The sequence below is a fragment of the Geotrypetes seraphini genome, chromosome 1 (genome assembly GCF_902459505.1).
Source record: "Geotrypetes seraphini chromosome 1, aGeoSer1.1, whole genome shotgun sequence".
Lineage (NCBI taxonomy): Eukaryota > Metazoa > Chordata > Amphibia > Gymnophiona > Dermophiidae > Geotrypetes > Geotrypetes seraphini.
In genome coordinates, this window is record NC_047084.1 from 12397213 (window position 1) to 12416498 (window position 19286).

The following is a 19286-nucleotide window of genomic DNA, read 5'->3' on the forward strand; positions in this document are numbered from 1 at the left end:
AACAGTAGCACACATTGATAAATTCCCCCCTAAATCCATTAATGCATCTCAATAAAAGGACCCCATAAAGTGTACTCTTTTAAAAAGTGTGTACTCGTATCGGTAAATGACATTAAATGAAACACATTTTGTTTCAAATGACAGCCCATCCCTACTGCAAATGGATTTGGGGTTTTCCCCAAAGTAGAGCACGTGCTTGTGAAGCATTTTATGCAATGAATGCACGACAGTCTGGTTGATTTTGAGACACTATTTTGGGTCTTATTTACAAAATAGGAAAGCTTCTTATTAAATCAGTCCCTGTTGGTCAGTCTCAGTTATATCTTGTTTCAAAGAGAAATTTCTCATTCTTCAAAAATGAACTATTCGTATATAAATGCACTGCCTCCAAGTTATTTAATTTTGTTTGAAAGAGAGGAAAGTGCAAAAATGACATTGTGGTCCTTCAGTTGAGTAAATGATCTACTACAGTGCTCCCCCACAAATTTGCGGTCCCGGTCATTCGCGGTATTTTCTGACCACGAATGACCGGGCAGGAGAGGGCAGCCAGAGCGCCGACGAGTAAAGGAAATCACTTGCGGTATGCTCCGACCGCCTCTTCCTGCACTAAAGTCAGGCTTCACCAATCAGGAGTTGCTTTGACACACAGCTCCTGATTGGTGAGGCCAGACTTTAGTACAGGAAGAGGCGGTCGGAGCATACTACGAGTGATTTCCTTCATTCACCGGCACTCCGGCTGCCCTCTTCTTCCTCTCCGGCTGCCCTCTCCTGTCTCCCCTGCTAAAAAACTGTATTCACAGTTTTTCAACATTCATAGGGGTTCCTGGAATGAAACCCCTGCGAATATCGGGGGAGTACTGTACTTCTGTTCTGTTTATCACAATTTTGCTTTTTTCAGTCTAAAAGTATGTAAAGATTTTTTATAACTGTGGCATTCGCTCTATAGTCACACTTTGGGGCTGATTCTTTATAGGATGCCGGTCTTAGTGGATGCCTAAGAAGCGGCTGAGAATCGCACACTGGCGTCCTGTACAGAATTGCTTCTGCCCTAATGGACAGATGCCTAATCCCCCCCTAGTTCTCTAACCGGTGCCCATATTACCAGCGCTGGTTACAGAATCATACCTGCCTGATCACGAGATCCCTTGCCATCAGCTAATCACAAGGGAATCCCCGATCAAATGAGTTGGCAGGCCTCCCCGAAGCCACAGCTTTGTGGAGTCCTGCTGGCTTAGCTGATCAGGGGGAAAATACACCTGCTGTGATCAACTATGTGGCAGCAACAGAGGACATCCCCAGCAAAATTGGCAGGAGGGTTGCCCACTCCCTCCTGCCACTGACCCCCACTTCCAAGCAGCAACATCCTCCCCCAGAAGCAGCCCAGCAGAAGGAATGCCCACTCACTGCTGCTGCTACCCCTTCCCCAAAACAGCCCAGCAGGAAGGATGTCCAATCCCTCCTGCTTCCACCCCCCAGAACCCTCAACACTCCCCCAACCATCAACACCCCCCAAACCTCCAGACCCACATCGTGCACCCCAAGACCCCTCACCCCATACCTTTAATGAAGAAAGACCGGCTGGAGGGATATTTACTTCCTCCAGCCGGCAGGCCCATCTCTGCAAAATGGCAGGCCTTTTCTTTCCTGGTGTATCTTGAGATGCACCGGGGAGAGGCCTAAGGCCCTGATTGGCTCAGATGCCTAAAGCTTTAGCAGAGGCTTTAGGCATATGAGCCAATCAGGGCCTTAGGCCTCCTTCCCGATTCATCCTGGGATGGAATGGGCATAGCCTTGGACTCCACACATTTTAAAACATGGAATCCGGGAAACTACCACAAAACACCTTTACATGGTCATGCGACAGCCTGTTTTCACACATTGTCTGCGTGTGGAGGAGGGAATTCAATAAACAGTATCCAAAAGATGTAGTACTATTCTGTAAAGGGCATGTGCCTTATATAGAGTAGCATTTAGTGCACATTACATGGCTAACTTTTGGGTGCCAGATTTACACCTGATGAAACCTGGCATAAATGTCGGTGCCATCAGGCAGTAAGTATTCTGTAATTCTGCACTCAGCTTTTTGGAAAGTCCATGCCCTTCTTTTGAGATACATGCCATGGGAGTTAGACACCAAAATGCATGTGCAAATGGTAATGCACCAAGTAACATCAATAATTTGCACCCAGTTATTGATGGTTCAGAACTCATCCAATTTATTTGTGTGCATATCTCACAGGTGCAGCCAAAGTTGGATTTGCAGTTTGGGTACCATTTATAGAATCCGAAGCTAAGTGTGTAACACACTTTATTAAAAAGGTCCCTTAATTTTTTTAAGGCACACTAACAAACCACATGTGCACTGATGAGTGCTTATCCCTAGCACACACTAATTCCAGCTGTCCAGTGCACACATCACACTTCAGAATGGTAGTTCAGTTGATTTCTAGAGCCTCGTTTAGTTCTATGTCTGGAAGAAGTAGAAAAGAAGGACTGAATGTGAGTTGTCTGGCATCTTGTCTCCTTAGTATGGCAAGATGATCTGCTGGGAATCTGCCAAAGTAGGCCAGCTGACAGCAGCATTTAAGGACAGGAACTCATGCTAAATTGCTGGTTGCTGACTCCATTGTGTAATTTTCAATGATTTCCATTGGATTTGATTTCCATTACTGGGCTCGTTGAAGGTGGTTCCATAAGGGAAACTACTCAAGCTACATACAGTTAATTCTGGACTTTTTATGGGGGCTTTTACTATAGTAGATTATTAATTAATCCGGTCACGTTTTAACATTTTCTGCCAGGCTAAAAGTCAGCCCTTAATATGACATCCCCACTTAGGGCTGAATCAAAAGTATACTGTCTCCTTTAGTCATAGGAGCCAACTTTTCTTAACGACTGCAGAGCATATGCCCAACACACATTTCCCCATGCCTGGATACAGTAGAGGAGTTTGTTCCATATCTGGAGAGCTAAAAATCCATTGAACCCACAGGGCAGTCACCTACATCTCCCTTTCTCCGAGCAGCTTCAGATTAATCGTTAATGACATCATTTGGTTAAATTCAAATCTAACCATTTAGTCTGAATATGCCTCCTCCCTACTGCTGCCAAAGTCCACATATTCCCAAAACTCAATGCTTCAGCTTTTGCATGATAGAAAAGGGAGACTTTGCAAATGTGAAATGATTTATCTTTAGATGCCTCTAAGCCACAGGTGTCAAAGTCTGTCCTCGAGGGCCAGAATCCAGTCGGGTTTTCAGGATTTCCCCAATGAATCTGCATGAGATCTATTTGCATGCACTGCTTTCAATGCATATTCATTGGGGAAATCCAGAAAACCCGACTGGATTCCGGCCCTCGAGGAGGGACTTTGACACCCCTGCTCTAAGCTATGTTTTGAGAAGCATAAATGTTTAGTAGTACCATAGGCCCAGCATAAGGAAAGTTTTAAATCTGTCACGTTATTGATCACGATAAGAGACATTGTACCTCAGACAATTTGGACCTGATATTCAGTGTTATTTAGATGACCGGGAGCAGCTCCCAGCCATCTAAATAGCACATAGTCAGTTATCTGCCAATATTTAGTGAGGGATATCCAGCTATCTCACACTGGCTTAGCGCATTGGCAGGTGACCAGCTATGTCACTCATTATAGCCATTCGCCGCCAATATTCAGTGTCTCTCTGGCAACCTCCTAAAAGGGTGGTCTATCTTTGGCCAGTGAGACTTATGCCAGCTAGCTGCTGAATCTTGGCTTAGCCGGCTACGAATATTGCACCAGCACTGAATTTCCAATATCAATGCAGATCGCGGGAGATCACCGGTGATCTCCCAGGGTCTGAATATGAGCCTGATTGTGTCAGAGTTCTGCCTTTCCCACTTTATTGACTCCCTCCAGCTCTAAAATGAAGAGGGTATGCGAGTCTTTTTTCCACATTGGGTAAGCAGAGCCTGTGATGTTGACCTGATAGATCCACATACGGTTTCTGTCCCTAAAGTGAAATTGAACTCTCTGAGCCTCAAGACAGTTTGAACCGACGTCCCTTGCAGACAGCATCAAGGTTTCAACTTTCGAAATTGTGTATTTCAGACCTTGAGAAAGAAGGGACTCAACGGCTGTGACAGTCCAGATCCCGATGCAGACGATTCAGTAGGTCACAGCCCTGAGTCTGAGGACAAGTACAGAAAAATTAATGAAGATATTGATCTAATGATCAGCAGGCAAAGATTATGTGTAAGTACTCCGAACACCCTTTCATTTCTGTTTACTTTTGATATTTCTCTGAACCTGGCAGGCATTGAACAAGAAAGAAAACAAAGGCTGTGAAAGCCCTGAGCCCGACTCCTCTTACGCTCTCACCCCACGTACTGAGGAAAAATACAAAAAAATTAATGAAGAGTTTGATAATATGATCAAGAGCCATAAAATACCTGTAAGTACCAAAAGGTTAGATGGCTGGTCTGCTGATAACTGCTGCAGTAACATAGCTTAACCCTTGCAGTGCTGGTGTCCTACTGAAAGCATTCCAGCTAAGCACATACATTTTGATAATCATAGGCTCATACTACATTCAAGTTCGCACATGAACCCTGTTAAAGGTCTTTCACAAAGATCCCTTCATTTAGCAAATGGATTATTTTTTGATCATCTGGTTTGATTTCCACTACAGCTCCTTGTGACTCGGGGCAAGTCATCTAACCCTCCATTGCCCCATGTACAAAATAAGTACCTGTATATAATATATAAACTGCTTTGATTGTAACCACAGAAAGGCAGTGTATCAAATCCATTTCCCCTTTTCCGTTCCACAAATCTAAAAACAAAACAACAAAAACCAAAATTATGGAAGTGCTCTTCTTAAGAGATTTCCAAACCTACAAAGCAGTAATCCATGGATATGTGAAAGACAGAGTAGGTGTAGAACTGAAACACTTCCCCCTTTAGGTAATTCATGTATTTTCAGGCTCCCGTGTATGAAATCATGTGACGTCACCGAGGGGTTGATGCTTACTGCCAGCTGCAGAGCAACAGACTGCATGAGAGCCTAACAGAAGGACTCAGACATGTTTGCGTGTTGGGGTGATTTTACAGCTTTGACCTAAGGCCTTGCTTTGCCTACATCCATATTTCTTTTGTTCATGCTTTAACATCAAGCTAAATTCAATTTTAACTAAGACCAAACCTCTAACCCTCAGTCATATGCCTTGCCAGAAGCGTAAGAGAAATAACTGCATGTGCTCTTCCATTCGTCTCATTGTAAAGCTCAGAAAAAATGTAAATGATGAAGTATGTGCCTTCTGTACTCTGTCTTGATACCATGTAGCACCAACCAAATGAACCATAAATATTTTTGTAAGCTTTGCAAGGTTTGCTACAGAACACATGTGTAACGAGTGAATAACATTACTGTGATTTCCCTTTGTTATTGATTGACTCTACTGCTTGTGTTTAAAATCTTTTACCAGCTTTTCTCTTTCATGGTGAAAATGCTAAATTTATTCATAAGGGGTAGGTTAAAGTTAGCTTTTAACTGTGTGCTTAAGTCTAACTTGCCATGTGAGTGAAAGACAGCTACTTTGTAAAATAAACAACCATTGTGCAAACCACTGCACCTCCATTGGCCACTTCACAGTATGGATGCAAATAACTTCATTAAAATGCAGCCAGCTGGTGATGCTGAACATTTAAATAGGCCCATGACACCTGTGATGTGACAGTATTTTCGTTCTGAAATTTGCAATGTCAGATATCAAAACAGTGACAAGTTTGGCAATAGGTAAAATGAGATTTATAGAAAATATTGCTGGAAATATTTAAGTGATCAATAATAGGTTTAGCATTTGTCATGTGATCATTTGAGTTCAAAGTGGTTTGTACAATGCCAAGTACTGTTATGGACCTCTGCGTCACAGAAATTGCTGTCTTAAATGAGGTTGAGTGGCAGTAGAGCAACACTGCTTTGTGCTTCTCTGTATTTCTGCACTTCCTGCTTCCTGCATGTTCATTCATCACTTCCTCTCTTTCTTTCATAGCCTTGAGTTAGACATAGAGAGGTGAGGCTGAGAACCAGGGAAATTAGACATAGAGGGGTAGCAGGTTGAGAACCAGGGAAGCCTAGTTCAAATCCTATTTCTCCCACTTGCTGGGTATCAATCCCCCTCTTTTATGAAGGCCTATAGCGCAGACAAGATAAATGCTCCAACACCCATAGAGATTGGATGGGCGTTGGAGCATTTGCCACAAGGCATTTGTTCGCATAGCTAGTAATAGAGGTCCTTTATGTGGTTACTTAGCTGGTTAGTGAACTGAAAATTGCCACTAAGTAGATAGATAGATAGATATTGAATGTAGTGTAGAATATCTCTACTATATCTATATTTATTCTTATATATAGACAGATAGGGACTGATTCTGGAAGCAGCACCTGCCACAGTAGGTACCTACAAAACGGGCTCCTGCTGTGTTGTGTGTCAATCACCGGCAGGTGCTCCATCCATAATTGCATCTTTTTCTAACAAGGTGCCTTAAATGTAGGCCAGCATTTTAAAGGCCTATATTTAAGGTTCCAGTCGCGTGACTATCGAGGCACATAGGGACACCTACAGACAGCTAAGGTCACTTTGGGTGCAGACCACCCTCATGCCGGCCTTAGGCATCCATAGGCGTCCCTATGCACCTCCTTAGGCACAAGACAGGCACCTAAGAACGGCGCCTGCATTATATTTTATAAAACGTCCCAATTGCGTCCCAATTGGTTCATTAGACAGCAGTAGGATGCCTTCCGCCACCTAACTTTGTGACGCTGTTTGGAGAATTTGGCCCATATATTATAAAGTGAGAAAACATTCTCAAGTATATTTTAAACTACAAATTGCCTTTAAGCACTGCAGAAATATATGCAATATTTGTAATGTGCAATATAATTGTTTAATTTTCCTGTGAAAGGAGCCAAATCAAAATTCTTTCTGTCATTTAAGACAGTCCTGGCCTTTTAAAGGATTTTAAATAGCTCCCCCATTTTTCTCTGTAATTAGAGCATTTCAGAGACTAATGAGCCAAGGCTTTAATAGCTTTAGAACTAGATGAGCAAAAGAGCATTTGGAAATTTGGGGCCACCTACCTTTCAGCACCGCTGACAGCATTTACTCAGGATGTAATTTACTGTAGCCTTTATTTCATTTTATTTAAGTTAATTTGACAGTGTCTTTGCTGCCATTCAACTCTATTGGGCATAGAGAGTAGATTACAACAAATAATCTATACAATGAAAATGTACAATAAAATAACACATTAGCAAATACAACAACAATGTAAAATGTGAAGATAAAAATTAAAAATGAACAGTCGGCAATCAATGCCTTCATCATAAGCAACCCATACATGTAACTTAACTCGCTGAGAACTGGCCCCTGCTGATTGGGCTTCAAGCGGTCTGTAACTGAAACCGACCCATTGCTAATTGCGGTGTACTGTTCTGTACAGGTACTTTTTCAACATCTACTACAATCCCATTAATCTCATGTCTTCAGTTTAGCTGAGAACGCACCATTGTTACCCTTAATCCAATGCCTCTAGTACATTGTGAATGTACTTGTGTAACCTGTACTGCTTCTAACACCTACCACAGTCTCATTAATCTAACATCTCCAGTCTAGTTGTAAATGTACTTCTGTAACCCTTAATCCAATTCTCCAGTTAATTATGAAAATCCCCTTAAACCTCTCTCAAAGATATTGTAAATCTACCACTCTTCAATGAAGACTCTCGACAAAGTATTCAAAGGTAAAGAAGTAGCACTCCAAACGAAGATCAGACTTGTCCACACACTCATTTTCTCAGTGGTCAATTATGGATGTGAAAGCTGGAAACTACGGAAACAAGACAGAAAAAAAGATTGACTCATTTGAGCTTTGGTGCTGGAGAAGGATTTTAGGCATGCTGTAGACTATTAGAAGAACTAACAAATCGATTCTGGAAGAGATCAAACAAGCTATGTCACTCAAAGCCCAAATGATAATGACTGTCTTATTTTGGTCACACCATCAGAAGAGAGATCGCTGGAGAAGGACATCATGTTTGGGGAAATCGAAGGAAGAGAGCGAACTGCAATCAGATGGCTGGACACATTGAAAACAACCATGGGGATGACGCTGGAAGATCTTTCTGGACTAGCACAAAATCAATTTCTTTTTAGATCCGCAGTTCATCAAGTTACTAGTTCTCGAGCGCGAGTCAATGGCACCTAACAACAAGCCTGACACCTTAGAGTTAGGCACAAGAATCAGTGCTACACACTATTCTAGGGTGTGCGCTCTTTATACAATGGCACCTATTTTTTTTCAGCACCCATTTTTGAGCACCATATGTAGAATATTCCTACTATGTGAGATATGTGCATATTGATAGAATAGCTCTTAGGTGGAAAATTGTCATTTATGAGTATATCTGCACTAGAGAATGACATGGGGACAAAATTTTCCCATCCTGTCCCTGCCCCATTCCTGTAAGCTGTCTTAACTGCACAAGCCTCGAACACTTATGATTTTAAAGCTTGTGCAGATGAGGGCAGAGTTTGCAGGAATGGAGCAGGGACAGGAAAAGAACTCACTGGGATGGGAAAGTCAGTTCCTGCAGGGATGGGGAAAATTGTGTCCACGTGTCATTCTCTAATCTGCACATCTATGTGCATATATGCCATTATTCTGATTTATCACTTTGAAAATTGTTCTGAAATCTTCAAACTGGCTATTAATAAATACTAATTAATCCAAAGCCATCACTAGCCAGAATCATATACTTTAAAATATATTGATATACAGTCAAACCTTGGTTTGCGAGTGTTTTGCAAGACGAGCAAAACATTCAGCAAACTTTTGACTCGCAAACCGAGTGTTGACTCGATTTGCGAGCATCCCCTGATAACCGGCATCGCTCCCCCCAGCTCGCAAAGGCCCCCTTGCTCCAACCGGCCTCCCCCCCCCACGCAAACCGGCCCCCCCCCCGCCCGAATAACTTAAACTTACCCCCCCCTCCCCCGTCTGCCACCAGCACGCAGGCACAGATCGTGCCGGTACCTAGAAGATCTTCCGGCTTCTGCCTGCCTTGAGCATGTATCTGCGCATGCTCAAGGACTTCTAATTCTCCCTCTCGCTGAGATTCTCGGCGAGAGGGAGAATTAGAAGTTCTTGAGCATGCGCAGATGCATGCTCAAGGCAGGCAGAAGCCGGAAGATCTTCTAGGCACCGGCAAGAGATGTGCCTGCGTGCCGGTGCCAGACCGGGGGGGGTAAGTTTAAGTTGTTCGGGCAGGGGGGGCCGGTTCACGCGGGGGGGGGGTGCCGGTTTGCGCGGAGGGGGGTCTTTGCAAGCGGGGGGGGGGAGCAGCGCTGCTGGCCTTGGGGGGGGGAGGAACGTATCAAAGCGAGTTTCCGTTATTTCCTATGGGGAAACTCGCTTTGATAAACGAGCATTTTGGATTACGAGCATGCTCCTGGAACGGATTATGCTTGTAATCCAAGGTACCACTGTATTTACTTTCATGGCCTTCAGAAGTGGCAAATTGTTTATACTTAGGGCTCCTTTTACTAAGCTGTGGTAGTGTTTTTAGCGCGCGCTAACTCCTGTGATACGTGGAAATACTAATGCCAGCTCTATTGAGGCATTAACGTCTAGCGCACACAGCATTGTAGCATGTGCTAAGCGTGCGCTAAAACCGCGAGCGCAGCCCTTAGTCTTCACCACTGACTTTCTTATTGGCCACATTTCACTGTTCGTTCAAAATTCTTATCATTGATTATTTTTCAAGCAGTGAAATGCAATAACAGACTTTTCTTGAAATTGACTCTTAAAGTATTGTCCTTTTTACCTGTTGCCGACATGCTTGATTCACATAAATCTGCTTCAGGGCAGGGTCTTATATTAGTTGTTTCAAAAATGTATCATCTCTGCAACATCGGCAACAGATCAGAAGGACAATACTTGAGTCAACTTCAAGATAAGTTTCTTATTTTATTTCACTGCTTGAAAAACTAATCAATGTTAAGAATTTTGAACGAACAGTGACATGTGGCCAATAAGGATGTCAGCAGTGAAGACTCGGTATAAAACATTTATTTGATCTGAGTGCCACTTCTGAAGGCCATGAAAGTGAATATATCTTTAAAGTATATGATTTTGGCTAGTGATGGTTTTCGATTAATTCATAATTATTCTGATTTACACATATTTTGTAGAATTACCGGTACTTTCCTCATGATGGTTTAGTAAAGAAGTAGAAAATAAGAATTGCCAAACCTAGACAACCAAAGGTCTAGTACGCCTGCTTTAAAATAACGTGTTTCCCCGAAAGTAAGACACTGTCTTATATTAATTTGGGGCCCAAAAAGACACTAGGTCTTATTTTCGGGGATGTCTTATTTTTTCATGTAATAATCATCTCTCCCTTCCTCTCCTCTACCCCAATTCTTCCTATTTCCTTTCTCTCCCCCATATGTGCAGCATCTTTCCTCCCCTCTCACCCATCCCCTTGTGCAGTATCTTTCTAGCGCTACCTCCCAGCCCTTGTGAAGCAGAACCCTTGCAGCTTCTATCCTATCCCCCGTGTAGCATCTTTCTATCCCCCCACCGCCGCAGCACACTTCCCCCCCTCCGCCCACTGACCCATCTCTCTCTCCCATCCGAAACCGTGAGACAGGAATACTTTATAACAAACCAGCAGAATCGGCCCTCGGCAGCAATCTACACAGACTGCTTTGCGTCCTTCTATCTCCCAGGCGTTCCTTTGCCACGTTTCTGATGACATCATCAGCAGAGGAACGCCCAGGAGATAGAAAACCGCAAAGCAGCCTGTGTCGATTGCTGCCGAGTGCCGACGCTGCCGGCTTGTTATAAGGTATTCCTGTCTCACGGTTCGGATGGGAGGGAGAGATGGGACATTGGGGGGAGGGAGGCATGGCATGGTAGCGCTGCTGCTGCCAGCGACTAGGGCTTATATTAAAACCTACCCCGAAAATCATGCTAGGGCTTATTTTTGGGGTAGGTCTTATTTTCGGGGAAACACGGTAGGTATAAATTTGTGCATTTACTCTATTCCCCTTATTCCTACAGCTAAGCGCCATTTACATGTTTGAATGTATGGAATGTTGCCTTCCACACACATAAGGGTGCACTTACACATATGAATGACTACTACATGCTTAATGTTATTCTATGATCATACTGTTCAAGTGGCTTAGTATTGAATGCAAGGGTAGCATTCACGTAGGAGGAACATGGGTACGACACAGGCAATGGCTTACACTTTGGTTACAGAATACTGTAATTTAAGCATGCAAATGTCCCTTTTAGGCATTTGCATATACCTAGGGTGCACCAACTGACACTAGAATTCTATTAATATCATAAATTCAAGGCTGCATTAAAAATCCCTTTATTTATAGAAGCCTTTAGGGAGAGCGCTAGACACATTATGGTCACTGGGAATGATTAAGTCCTTAACTTGTTTTTGACTGTATGATTGCCTTCTATGGCATTAGAGCTATGTTCCTTTGTTAATTGATTCTGGAAGGACTGATTTGTCTTTTATATATTTTAAAATATTTTTAGTTATGCAATTTTAGCATTTTACAAATCAAGCATCGATAATAAGAGAAAAGTTAAACCTCATAATTCCCTGTAGACCACTAATTGAAGATTCCAAGAGTTGTTAAAGAGAACTTTAAGAAAATGAAATGAGAAAGAAAGAAATAGCATTGCATAGCAGCAGACTGAGCCTTGTAAGACTGGGCATCAAAATGGCAGATGTTGAATGTGAGCAATTGCAAAGCGATGCACATGAGAAAGAGGAACCAGAGCTATAGCTACATGATGCAGGATTCCACATTAGGAGTCACCACCCAGGAGAAGGATCTAGGTGTCATCATTGAGGATATGATGAAACCTTCCACTCAGTGTGTGACAGCGGCTAAGAAAGCAAATGGCATGTTAGGAATTATCATGAAAAGAATGGAAAACAAATCTGAGAATGATATAATGCCTTTGTATCACTCTATGGTGTGGCCACACCTCGAACACTGTGCGAAATTCTGGTTGCTGCATTTCAAGAAACTTAAAGTGGAATTATAAAAGGTACGGAGAAGAGCAGCAGAAATGATAAAAGGGATGAAAAAACTTTGCTATTAGGAAAGGCTAAAGAGGTCAGGGCTCTTCAGCTTGTAGAAGAGACAACTCAGGGGAGATATGACAGAGGTCTATAAAATACTGAGTGGAGTGGAGCAGGTAGATGCGAGTTGCTTGTTTATTCTTTCCAAAAATACTAGGCTAGGGGGCATGTAATGAAGCTACTAAGGGCTAGATTCACGAACTTGCCCGATCGGGACCGATCCGTGTCCGATTCGGGCAGGTACAATGGATTCTTCAAACTGCAATATGCAGATGGGGGCGATCGAAGGAACGCCCCATCTGCCGGCATGGATCGCTTGGGTGCGATCCCAACGCATGCACAGACCAACTAATGCGCATGCCCGTCCGAGCCGCGATTTTTTTTTAAAAAACTTTTTTTACCTTTTAGCCCAGCAAGCCTGTGGTTTTAACCCGCTTTAAACCCGCGGGTTAAACTCATGGACTCGCAGGGCAGGGAAGGGCAGGAGAGATTTGGGGCAGCAGGCAGGAGAGATGGGGAAGAGCAGAGCGGCGATTCGGGGCAGAGCAGGCAGGAGAGATCCGGGGAAGAGCATCGGGGCAGCAGGCAGGAGAGATTCAGGGCAGCAGAGAGCAGGGCGTGCAGAGAGTAGGGCTTCAATGGAGCTGGAGAGTCAGAAAGATGTTTGCGAGTGGTCTCCAGCAGTTGCTTCTTCGGTTGATCGGCCAGCCCAGTCGGTTTCAAAAATTTGTTTGGTGAATCGCATCCCTGTCTACATTGCATGGTTTCCCCTCATTTGCATGCATGGATTGGAAGCGGATCGCAGGAGAGTTTAGTGAATCAGGCCGGAGGGAAATCTAGTCGCAAACCGATCAGTACATCTCTTTGTTTTCAAGAATGGAGTTCTTTTCTAACTTGATTTTAGTTTGTTCATTGCTTTGTTATACCTTGAAGAAAGGCAATATATTAAGTACAGTAAACTATGAACCGTAAACCATATAAGAAAACCATGGGGCTCATTTTCATAAAAAACAGACATCCAAAAAACGGCATAAACTGGCACTTGTGTGTTTTAATAACCAAAACGTCCAGTTGCCAATTTTCAAATCAAAGTTTTTAGATGTCTTGCAGGTCATGTACCCTCTAGGACATCTAAGGGGGCATGTTAAAGGCCTGTTTTGGGCAGGATTTGGGTAGTCTTAGCACTTGGATGTCGTACAGGGATAATCAAACATTTTTCAAGAAGTCTAGGACACCATTTAGAGGTCCGGCGGTAGACCTGTTTTAAAAGTACCCAAAAAGGTACCCAAACTGACCAGATGATTGCTGGAGGGATGAAAGCATGCCCCATCACACTCTCCCAGTGGTCACTGACTTCCTCTCACCACTCAAAGATCTGAGAGAAACAGTACATTCCAGCCTCTATGACAGGTGCAGATAATTTGGGACATCCTAGTAGACCAGCAAACAGGTGTCTAGAGTATCCTGGTGGGCAGTGTAGTGAAGATAACACAGGAGAGTCAAATCCACAAACATTAAATCACACACAAAAGAGTGGAATTGTCCAATGACTGGTGAACTCAGATGTATTTCATAAACATCCTTTATTTCTTCAAAACAGTAATTCAATGACTCGACATGTACATGTTTCGGCCAAATGGCCTGCCTCAGGAATCTTGCGAATCACACATTGAAATAAAAAGAATCACATAGAAGTGTCTACTTGACCATCCACAGATAGTGACGGTGTTTCAGTTTCCAGCACAGAGTTTTTCACTATCTGTGGATGGTCGAGTAGACACTTCTGTGTGATTCTTTTTATTTCAATGTGTGATTTGCAAGATTCCTGTGGCAGGCCATTTGGCCGAAACATGTACATGTCGAGTCATTGAATTACTGTTTTGAAGAAGTGAAGGATGTTTATGAAATATATCTGAGTTCACCAGTCATCTTTGGACAATTCCACTCTTTTGTGTGTTGGGCCATATTGCCATAGAGAAGGGGGCCATAGAGAAGGGGGTTCCTGGCCCATATTGCATGTTACCCACTACATTCATGGTAGAAAATATGAGCCTATCAAAACCCACCCATATGCTACTGTACTGCTATATAGATAATACCTGCAGCCATAAAGGCTTTTGGGATGGTTAGATAGGTGGATATAGTAGGTTTTGAGGAAGTTTTGGAGGACTCACAATACACTATAAGGTGGTTGTGGGGACGTGTATCTTGCACCCTTTATGTGAAGTTAACCGCAGTGCCCCCTAAGATGCCCCACTGTTCTGTTGGCATGTCTGCATGGCCAGTCCATTAAAATACTGGCCCCTTCCACATCCACATGAGCTGTTTTGGATGTTTTGATTTTCAAAAATAGCTGAAATAGATGTCTTAATGGCCAGGATCTCTAGATGAGTTATTTTTTGGGGAAAAAAGTCGGATGTAGACATCCTATCAGAAATGGTCCTCCATGTGTATAAGTAATTGTGTAGAATAGGCTCACAGCCCTTGTAAAATGAGCACAAAATTGTGGGGCCCAGTTATAGAATGAATCTATGGACTTACCTATTTTATAAATAGTGTTGTTGCCTATGACAAAACTGCCTCAAACCTGCCCAGACTATGACCTCATGAATGCCTATGTCCAGATCATGTAAAAAGTAGGTGCAACTTTCCACTTTTTATGTCAGTACACCTGTGCAATTTTATAAGTGTGTAAACATGCTTTATATTTGAAAATTGTTTTATAAAATTACTTACCAACTAATAGTGTTCCCATTGATGAAAAGTATGGAGCTGGATTAAACTCTGTAATCTTTAGAGTATAACAATAGCCATATTTGTCATACCAATAGTCCATAGTATCCTGTTTCCAATATGCTATTGTATCATAGGTTGGTTAATAGGCCCCATAGTTTGGAAACTGTAAACATCGGAGTTTTTGTGTCAGCTGCTGTGATTGATATCTCTCAGTGTATCTGTCTAATGGTCAGCAAAAGCATGACTTTTATCTGCCACCCTACTGATGGAAGGCAGAGTTTCGAAGATTAGTGATCGCCACAAGTGGTTGCTCCTAAGACTAAGCAAGGACAAAAGTCTCAGCCTGGCTGCCAGTTCCTTCTCTCCTCACTGCTCTTTCTTTCCCCCCACTGTAGAGTCCCTTCAGATTTCAAAAGTGACAGGAATGTTGGGGAGAGCAGCAGAAGCCATCTGCTGGTATTTATAGCCTTAGGGTTGGAGTAAATGGAACAGGGAACATCAGGGCATATATGAGAGAATGCCTGATCGGTGATGTCAGCATTTAAACCATGTCACAAACCCGGCATAGAGAATATTTTCTACATTCTCTGTACATCTAGGCCAGCTACCTAAATGTGGTGGATATTTCAAGTAGTGTTGTAAGAGCACTTTCGTACGGCAGCTCACATTCACAGCTTATGCCCTGAAGTGGAAAGTCATGTTTGTTATTACACAAGTTGAAACAAATCTGTTTGTTGTAATCTATTTTAAACCGAAGAACAAAAAGAAACCCCAAAGGAAAAGATGCAGTCACCAGTCTGTGATAGCTGTTTCTGTGCATTTTCATATAGTCTTCCTTCACACCACTATGATAGATTAAAAAATATTTCTCTTTTTTTAGCAGGTGTAATTGCATCCAGCTAAATGTTGTGTGCATTTTTAATACTGTGGGTTTTTTTTTTTCACAAACTCTAAAATGTTTGTAAGTCACAGTAGTATTAGTAGAATGAGCTGCATAGCCTAGAGCTGTGTCCAGCAAACTTTCTGGAGCCGCAGCACATTAAAGGTAGGGGCCGTGGCTCGAGGCACCTGGAGGTGCGCGGATATCACTGTGATGACATCATGCGCATGTGTGACATCATCATTTCGATGTCTGCGTGTGTGTGTGTGTAGGCCCTCCAGGCAGGCCCTGAGACGCCAGAAGGGAAGAGGGCCAGAGAGAAGGATAGGTTCTGGCATCCATTGATTGCCTACAGGACATAGGCAGTCGGCTAGTGCCGGCGCCTCTCTTCCTCCCCAGTGTACCACAGCACACCTGAAATCTCAGGAGGCACACTAGTGTGCCGAGGCACTCAGTTTGAGATACGCTGGCCTAGAGCAATGGTCTTTATTGCAAGGCCTGTGGGGCCCCAAGTGGGGCCTCCTTTGTAATAGTTTTAGATTTTTTTGTGGGAAGAGGTACTCTAGCAGTCTGGCAAGAGAAGAGAAGCAAGATCTGGCTGTGGGAACTCTCTTACATTGACCCTTGGGATCCTCTTAGATGGCACCCTCTCTGTTATAATGACCCAGATCTTCTGGTATAACTCCTAACCCCCCAGACAGATGTCTGTGGCAGGAGCTTTACTGCAACTCTTTGCCACATGTTACTATCATCCTCTCTTCACCAATCGCTGTGCCCATCTGGGCCACAGCTAATAGCCACATCACAACTCTGCTTTATTGAGACATGTTCTGGTGGTTCTTGGATACTTTAAATCAGTGGTTCCCAACCCTGTCCTGGAGGACCACCAGCCAGTCAGGTCTTCAGGATAACCCTAATGAATATGCATGAGGCAGATTTGCACGCCCATCACCTCCATTATATGCAAATCTCTCTTTGCATATCTTTTAGGGCTATCCTAAAAACCCGACTGGCTGGTGGTCCTCCAGAACAGGGTTGGGAACCACTGCTTTAAATCACACTGCCCATGGGCCCTGGAGCAGATAAGCAGGAGTTGCTATGTCAGAATGTGCCTTCTCTGCTGCCTAATCTGCTTCTTCATCTGCTTACCCCTGTTGGTTCCAGGTGCGAGTAGCACAGACAATAATCCGCATTGAACTTATGGTTATGCGGTATAGAAATACAATGTTATGTTATGTCCATACCTGCCTTTGCCAACCACACCCTTTCTCTGTACCCTCTACTAGAGCCAGAACTCAGGAACTCCCTCCATCAACATAGTGTTCACTTACAGGCTATACCTACCAAAACAAATTTTGGTTTTCTGTTCACAATGTTTTTGTTTTGTGCTTCCCTGTAGGTTGTGCTTGGAGTTGTAAAATCTGTGAGAGGCATTGTTTGGCCCAAGATATGTGTGTATAGACGAGGGGAAGATTTGAGAGAGTTAGATACTGTTAGCCCAAGGTGGAGGAATCAAATATGATAAAAGAGAGGGAGTGAGAGTTGGGGTTATGTTATCTGCTATGTCAGGAATGAAGGAGGTATGTTGAACGATCTACTCGATTGGGCATGCAGTTTCTGCATTCTCCAAAGTTCTACACAAGAGATTTCTCAAGAGATCAAAGTTCCTAAAGCCATGTGGGAAATGTAACTGGAAATTTCTCTATCCAATATTCAGTGGCAGTATTTTTGGAAATAGAATATTTAGTGCTTCACTTCAGCTTTCCTGGCTCAGTCTCACCTTTTTTTGTTTTTTACAGGGGGCTATGAACACCTTTTAAACGCCTCAAACCTGACAATAAAGTCTCAAACCTTTGCTGGATTTGTGGATCTGGTATTTGTAGCCTTGAACATTTGATAATGTACAAGTGTTTTAGATAAAGTAGGGCAGAATAGTCAGGAGCTGTTGTATGTGCAGATCCTTCTTCATAAACAAAGATTGTACTGAACCCACTTGATATGGCAAAAGACCTAATGAAGAAGAATGGAGGACAATTGAGAACAATGATAACGACTGATATTCAATCTATTCCACATGCATGGAAAACCAGTGCATTAGTGAATGCCCATTTTTGGTGGAACTTACTATGCCTCTCAGATGGAAATGAGGCCAGTATTGCAGAAAAGGTGTTCAGAACACTGTCAGCATTACATTACTGGGTGCTGGCTGTCAGCATTAGTGTGCTGGCATATCCACAGTACAAGCAAGTGATTCTGGGATATTAAACAAATCTGACCCTGAGAATACCACAGCAAGCAGACTAGATGACTCCTAAAGACCATTACTTAAGACCAACAAAGGACCTTATGCCTAGTATTTGGGAGTCCTGGACTTTCAAAAGATATGATAAAGGCATCCAGACAGAATGGCTCCATGAACTAGGTCTCCGCAAGAGTCACACATCCTAGTCAATTACTGGAAGATATTGGGACAGAGAATTCAAATCTATAAAGACAGATTTCAAACCCCTGCCTCCTTCTTTCTCTTCTTCCTTCAGCCTCTCACACCTCTACATCTATCCATTCAGACGTACAGGACATTCATTCATACATACTCTCTCACACATACATTCTGACCTCATTCATTCAGGCAAGGCATAGGCACACACACCCACTGAAGCTGTTTTGCAACTAATATATGCTCTATATTTGTAATATAATAGCCATTTTTTATCAGAATAGAGAGCATCCAAAGTTTAAAGTCAAACTCTTATTCCATTCGAAAAAGCTCTTGTATATATCAGAAGTGTCACTCAGGGCTCAGTCATCCTCTCTTGCCATGAGCTTTACACACCCACCTCCTCATAAGTCATGTATTTTTTAAACCTTTTAATCTGTTTGAAGTGAATTTTTAGTGATATTTAATCCTTATTAGATAACCTTTAATCCTTATTAGATAACCCTTATTAGATTTTAAAAGAGTAAATAGAGACCATCACTTATCTTTTTAAACATTCTGTCCGTAGGCCAGGGGGAATAAATCTGACATGTTTCGCCAAACAACAGTTGGCTTTATCAAGGATTTCCCATCTCAATGCTGAGTATACTGAATGCCCCCACAGTTCCAGACATCTTTGTAATAAGCCTATTTTTATATAACATACCTTTTCCAAATCACTCCTGGCTATTGTTTCATTATTTTACTTCCAAAGGTACAAATCAAAACTGCTTTAAATACTTTCACTGGCAAAAAATTCCCTCACAGACCAGCTCAGGTTATGGTTCTATATTGCTACATTAGTCTGAGGCTTTTTCTCCCTCTTTTGGGGTACATGCTGGGTTTGAAGAGGGGGGTACCTTGGTGCCACGATCACACAACATTTTGACTCATTATATGATATTGTAATAGTACACTTCTCCCTCCGTATTCACGGGGGTTAAGGGCAGAGCCAGCCCGCGAATATTAAAAATCCACAAATAATATTTGGGCCAGTTCTGCCTTACCTGGTGGTCTAGCGGGTTTTCGGG

At 42.8% G+C, this 19286-nt stretch overlaps 1 protein-coding gene across 12 annotated transcripts in view; it reads left to right on the forward strand.

Moving 5' to 3' along the window:
- MEF2C (myocyte enhancer factor 2C) overlaps window positions 1-19286 on the forward strand; it is a 498913-nt gene that overhangs the window by 363960 nt on the left and 115667 nt on the right. For 9 of the 12 annotated variants that reach the window (XM_033921515.1, XM_033920672.1, XM_033921247.1 and 6 more), the window contains one exon: window positions 4094-4237. In XM_033921515.1, coding sequence (XP_033777406.1) covers window positions 4094-4237 — 144 coding nt within the window. Of the gene's footprint in view, window positions 1-4093; window positions 4238-4298; window positions 4437-19286 lie in introns of all 12 variants that reach the window. The other 3 variants (XM_033920922.1, XM_033921337.1, XM_033921600.1) reach the window with 2 other exon arrangements.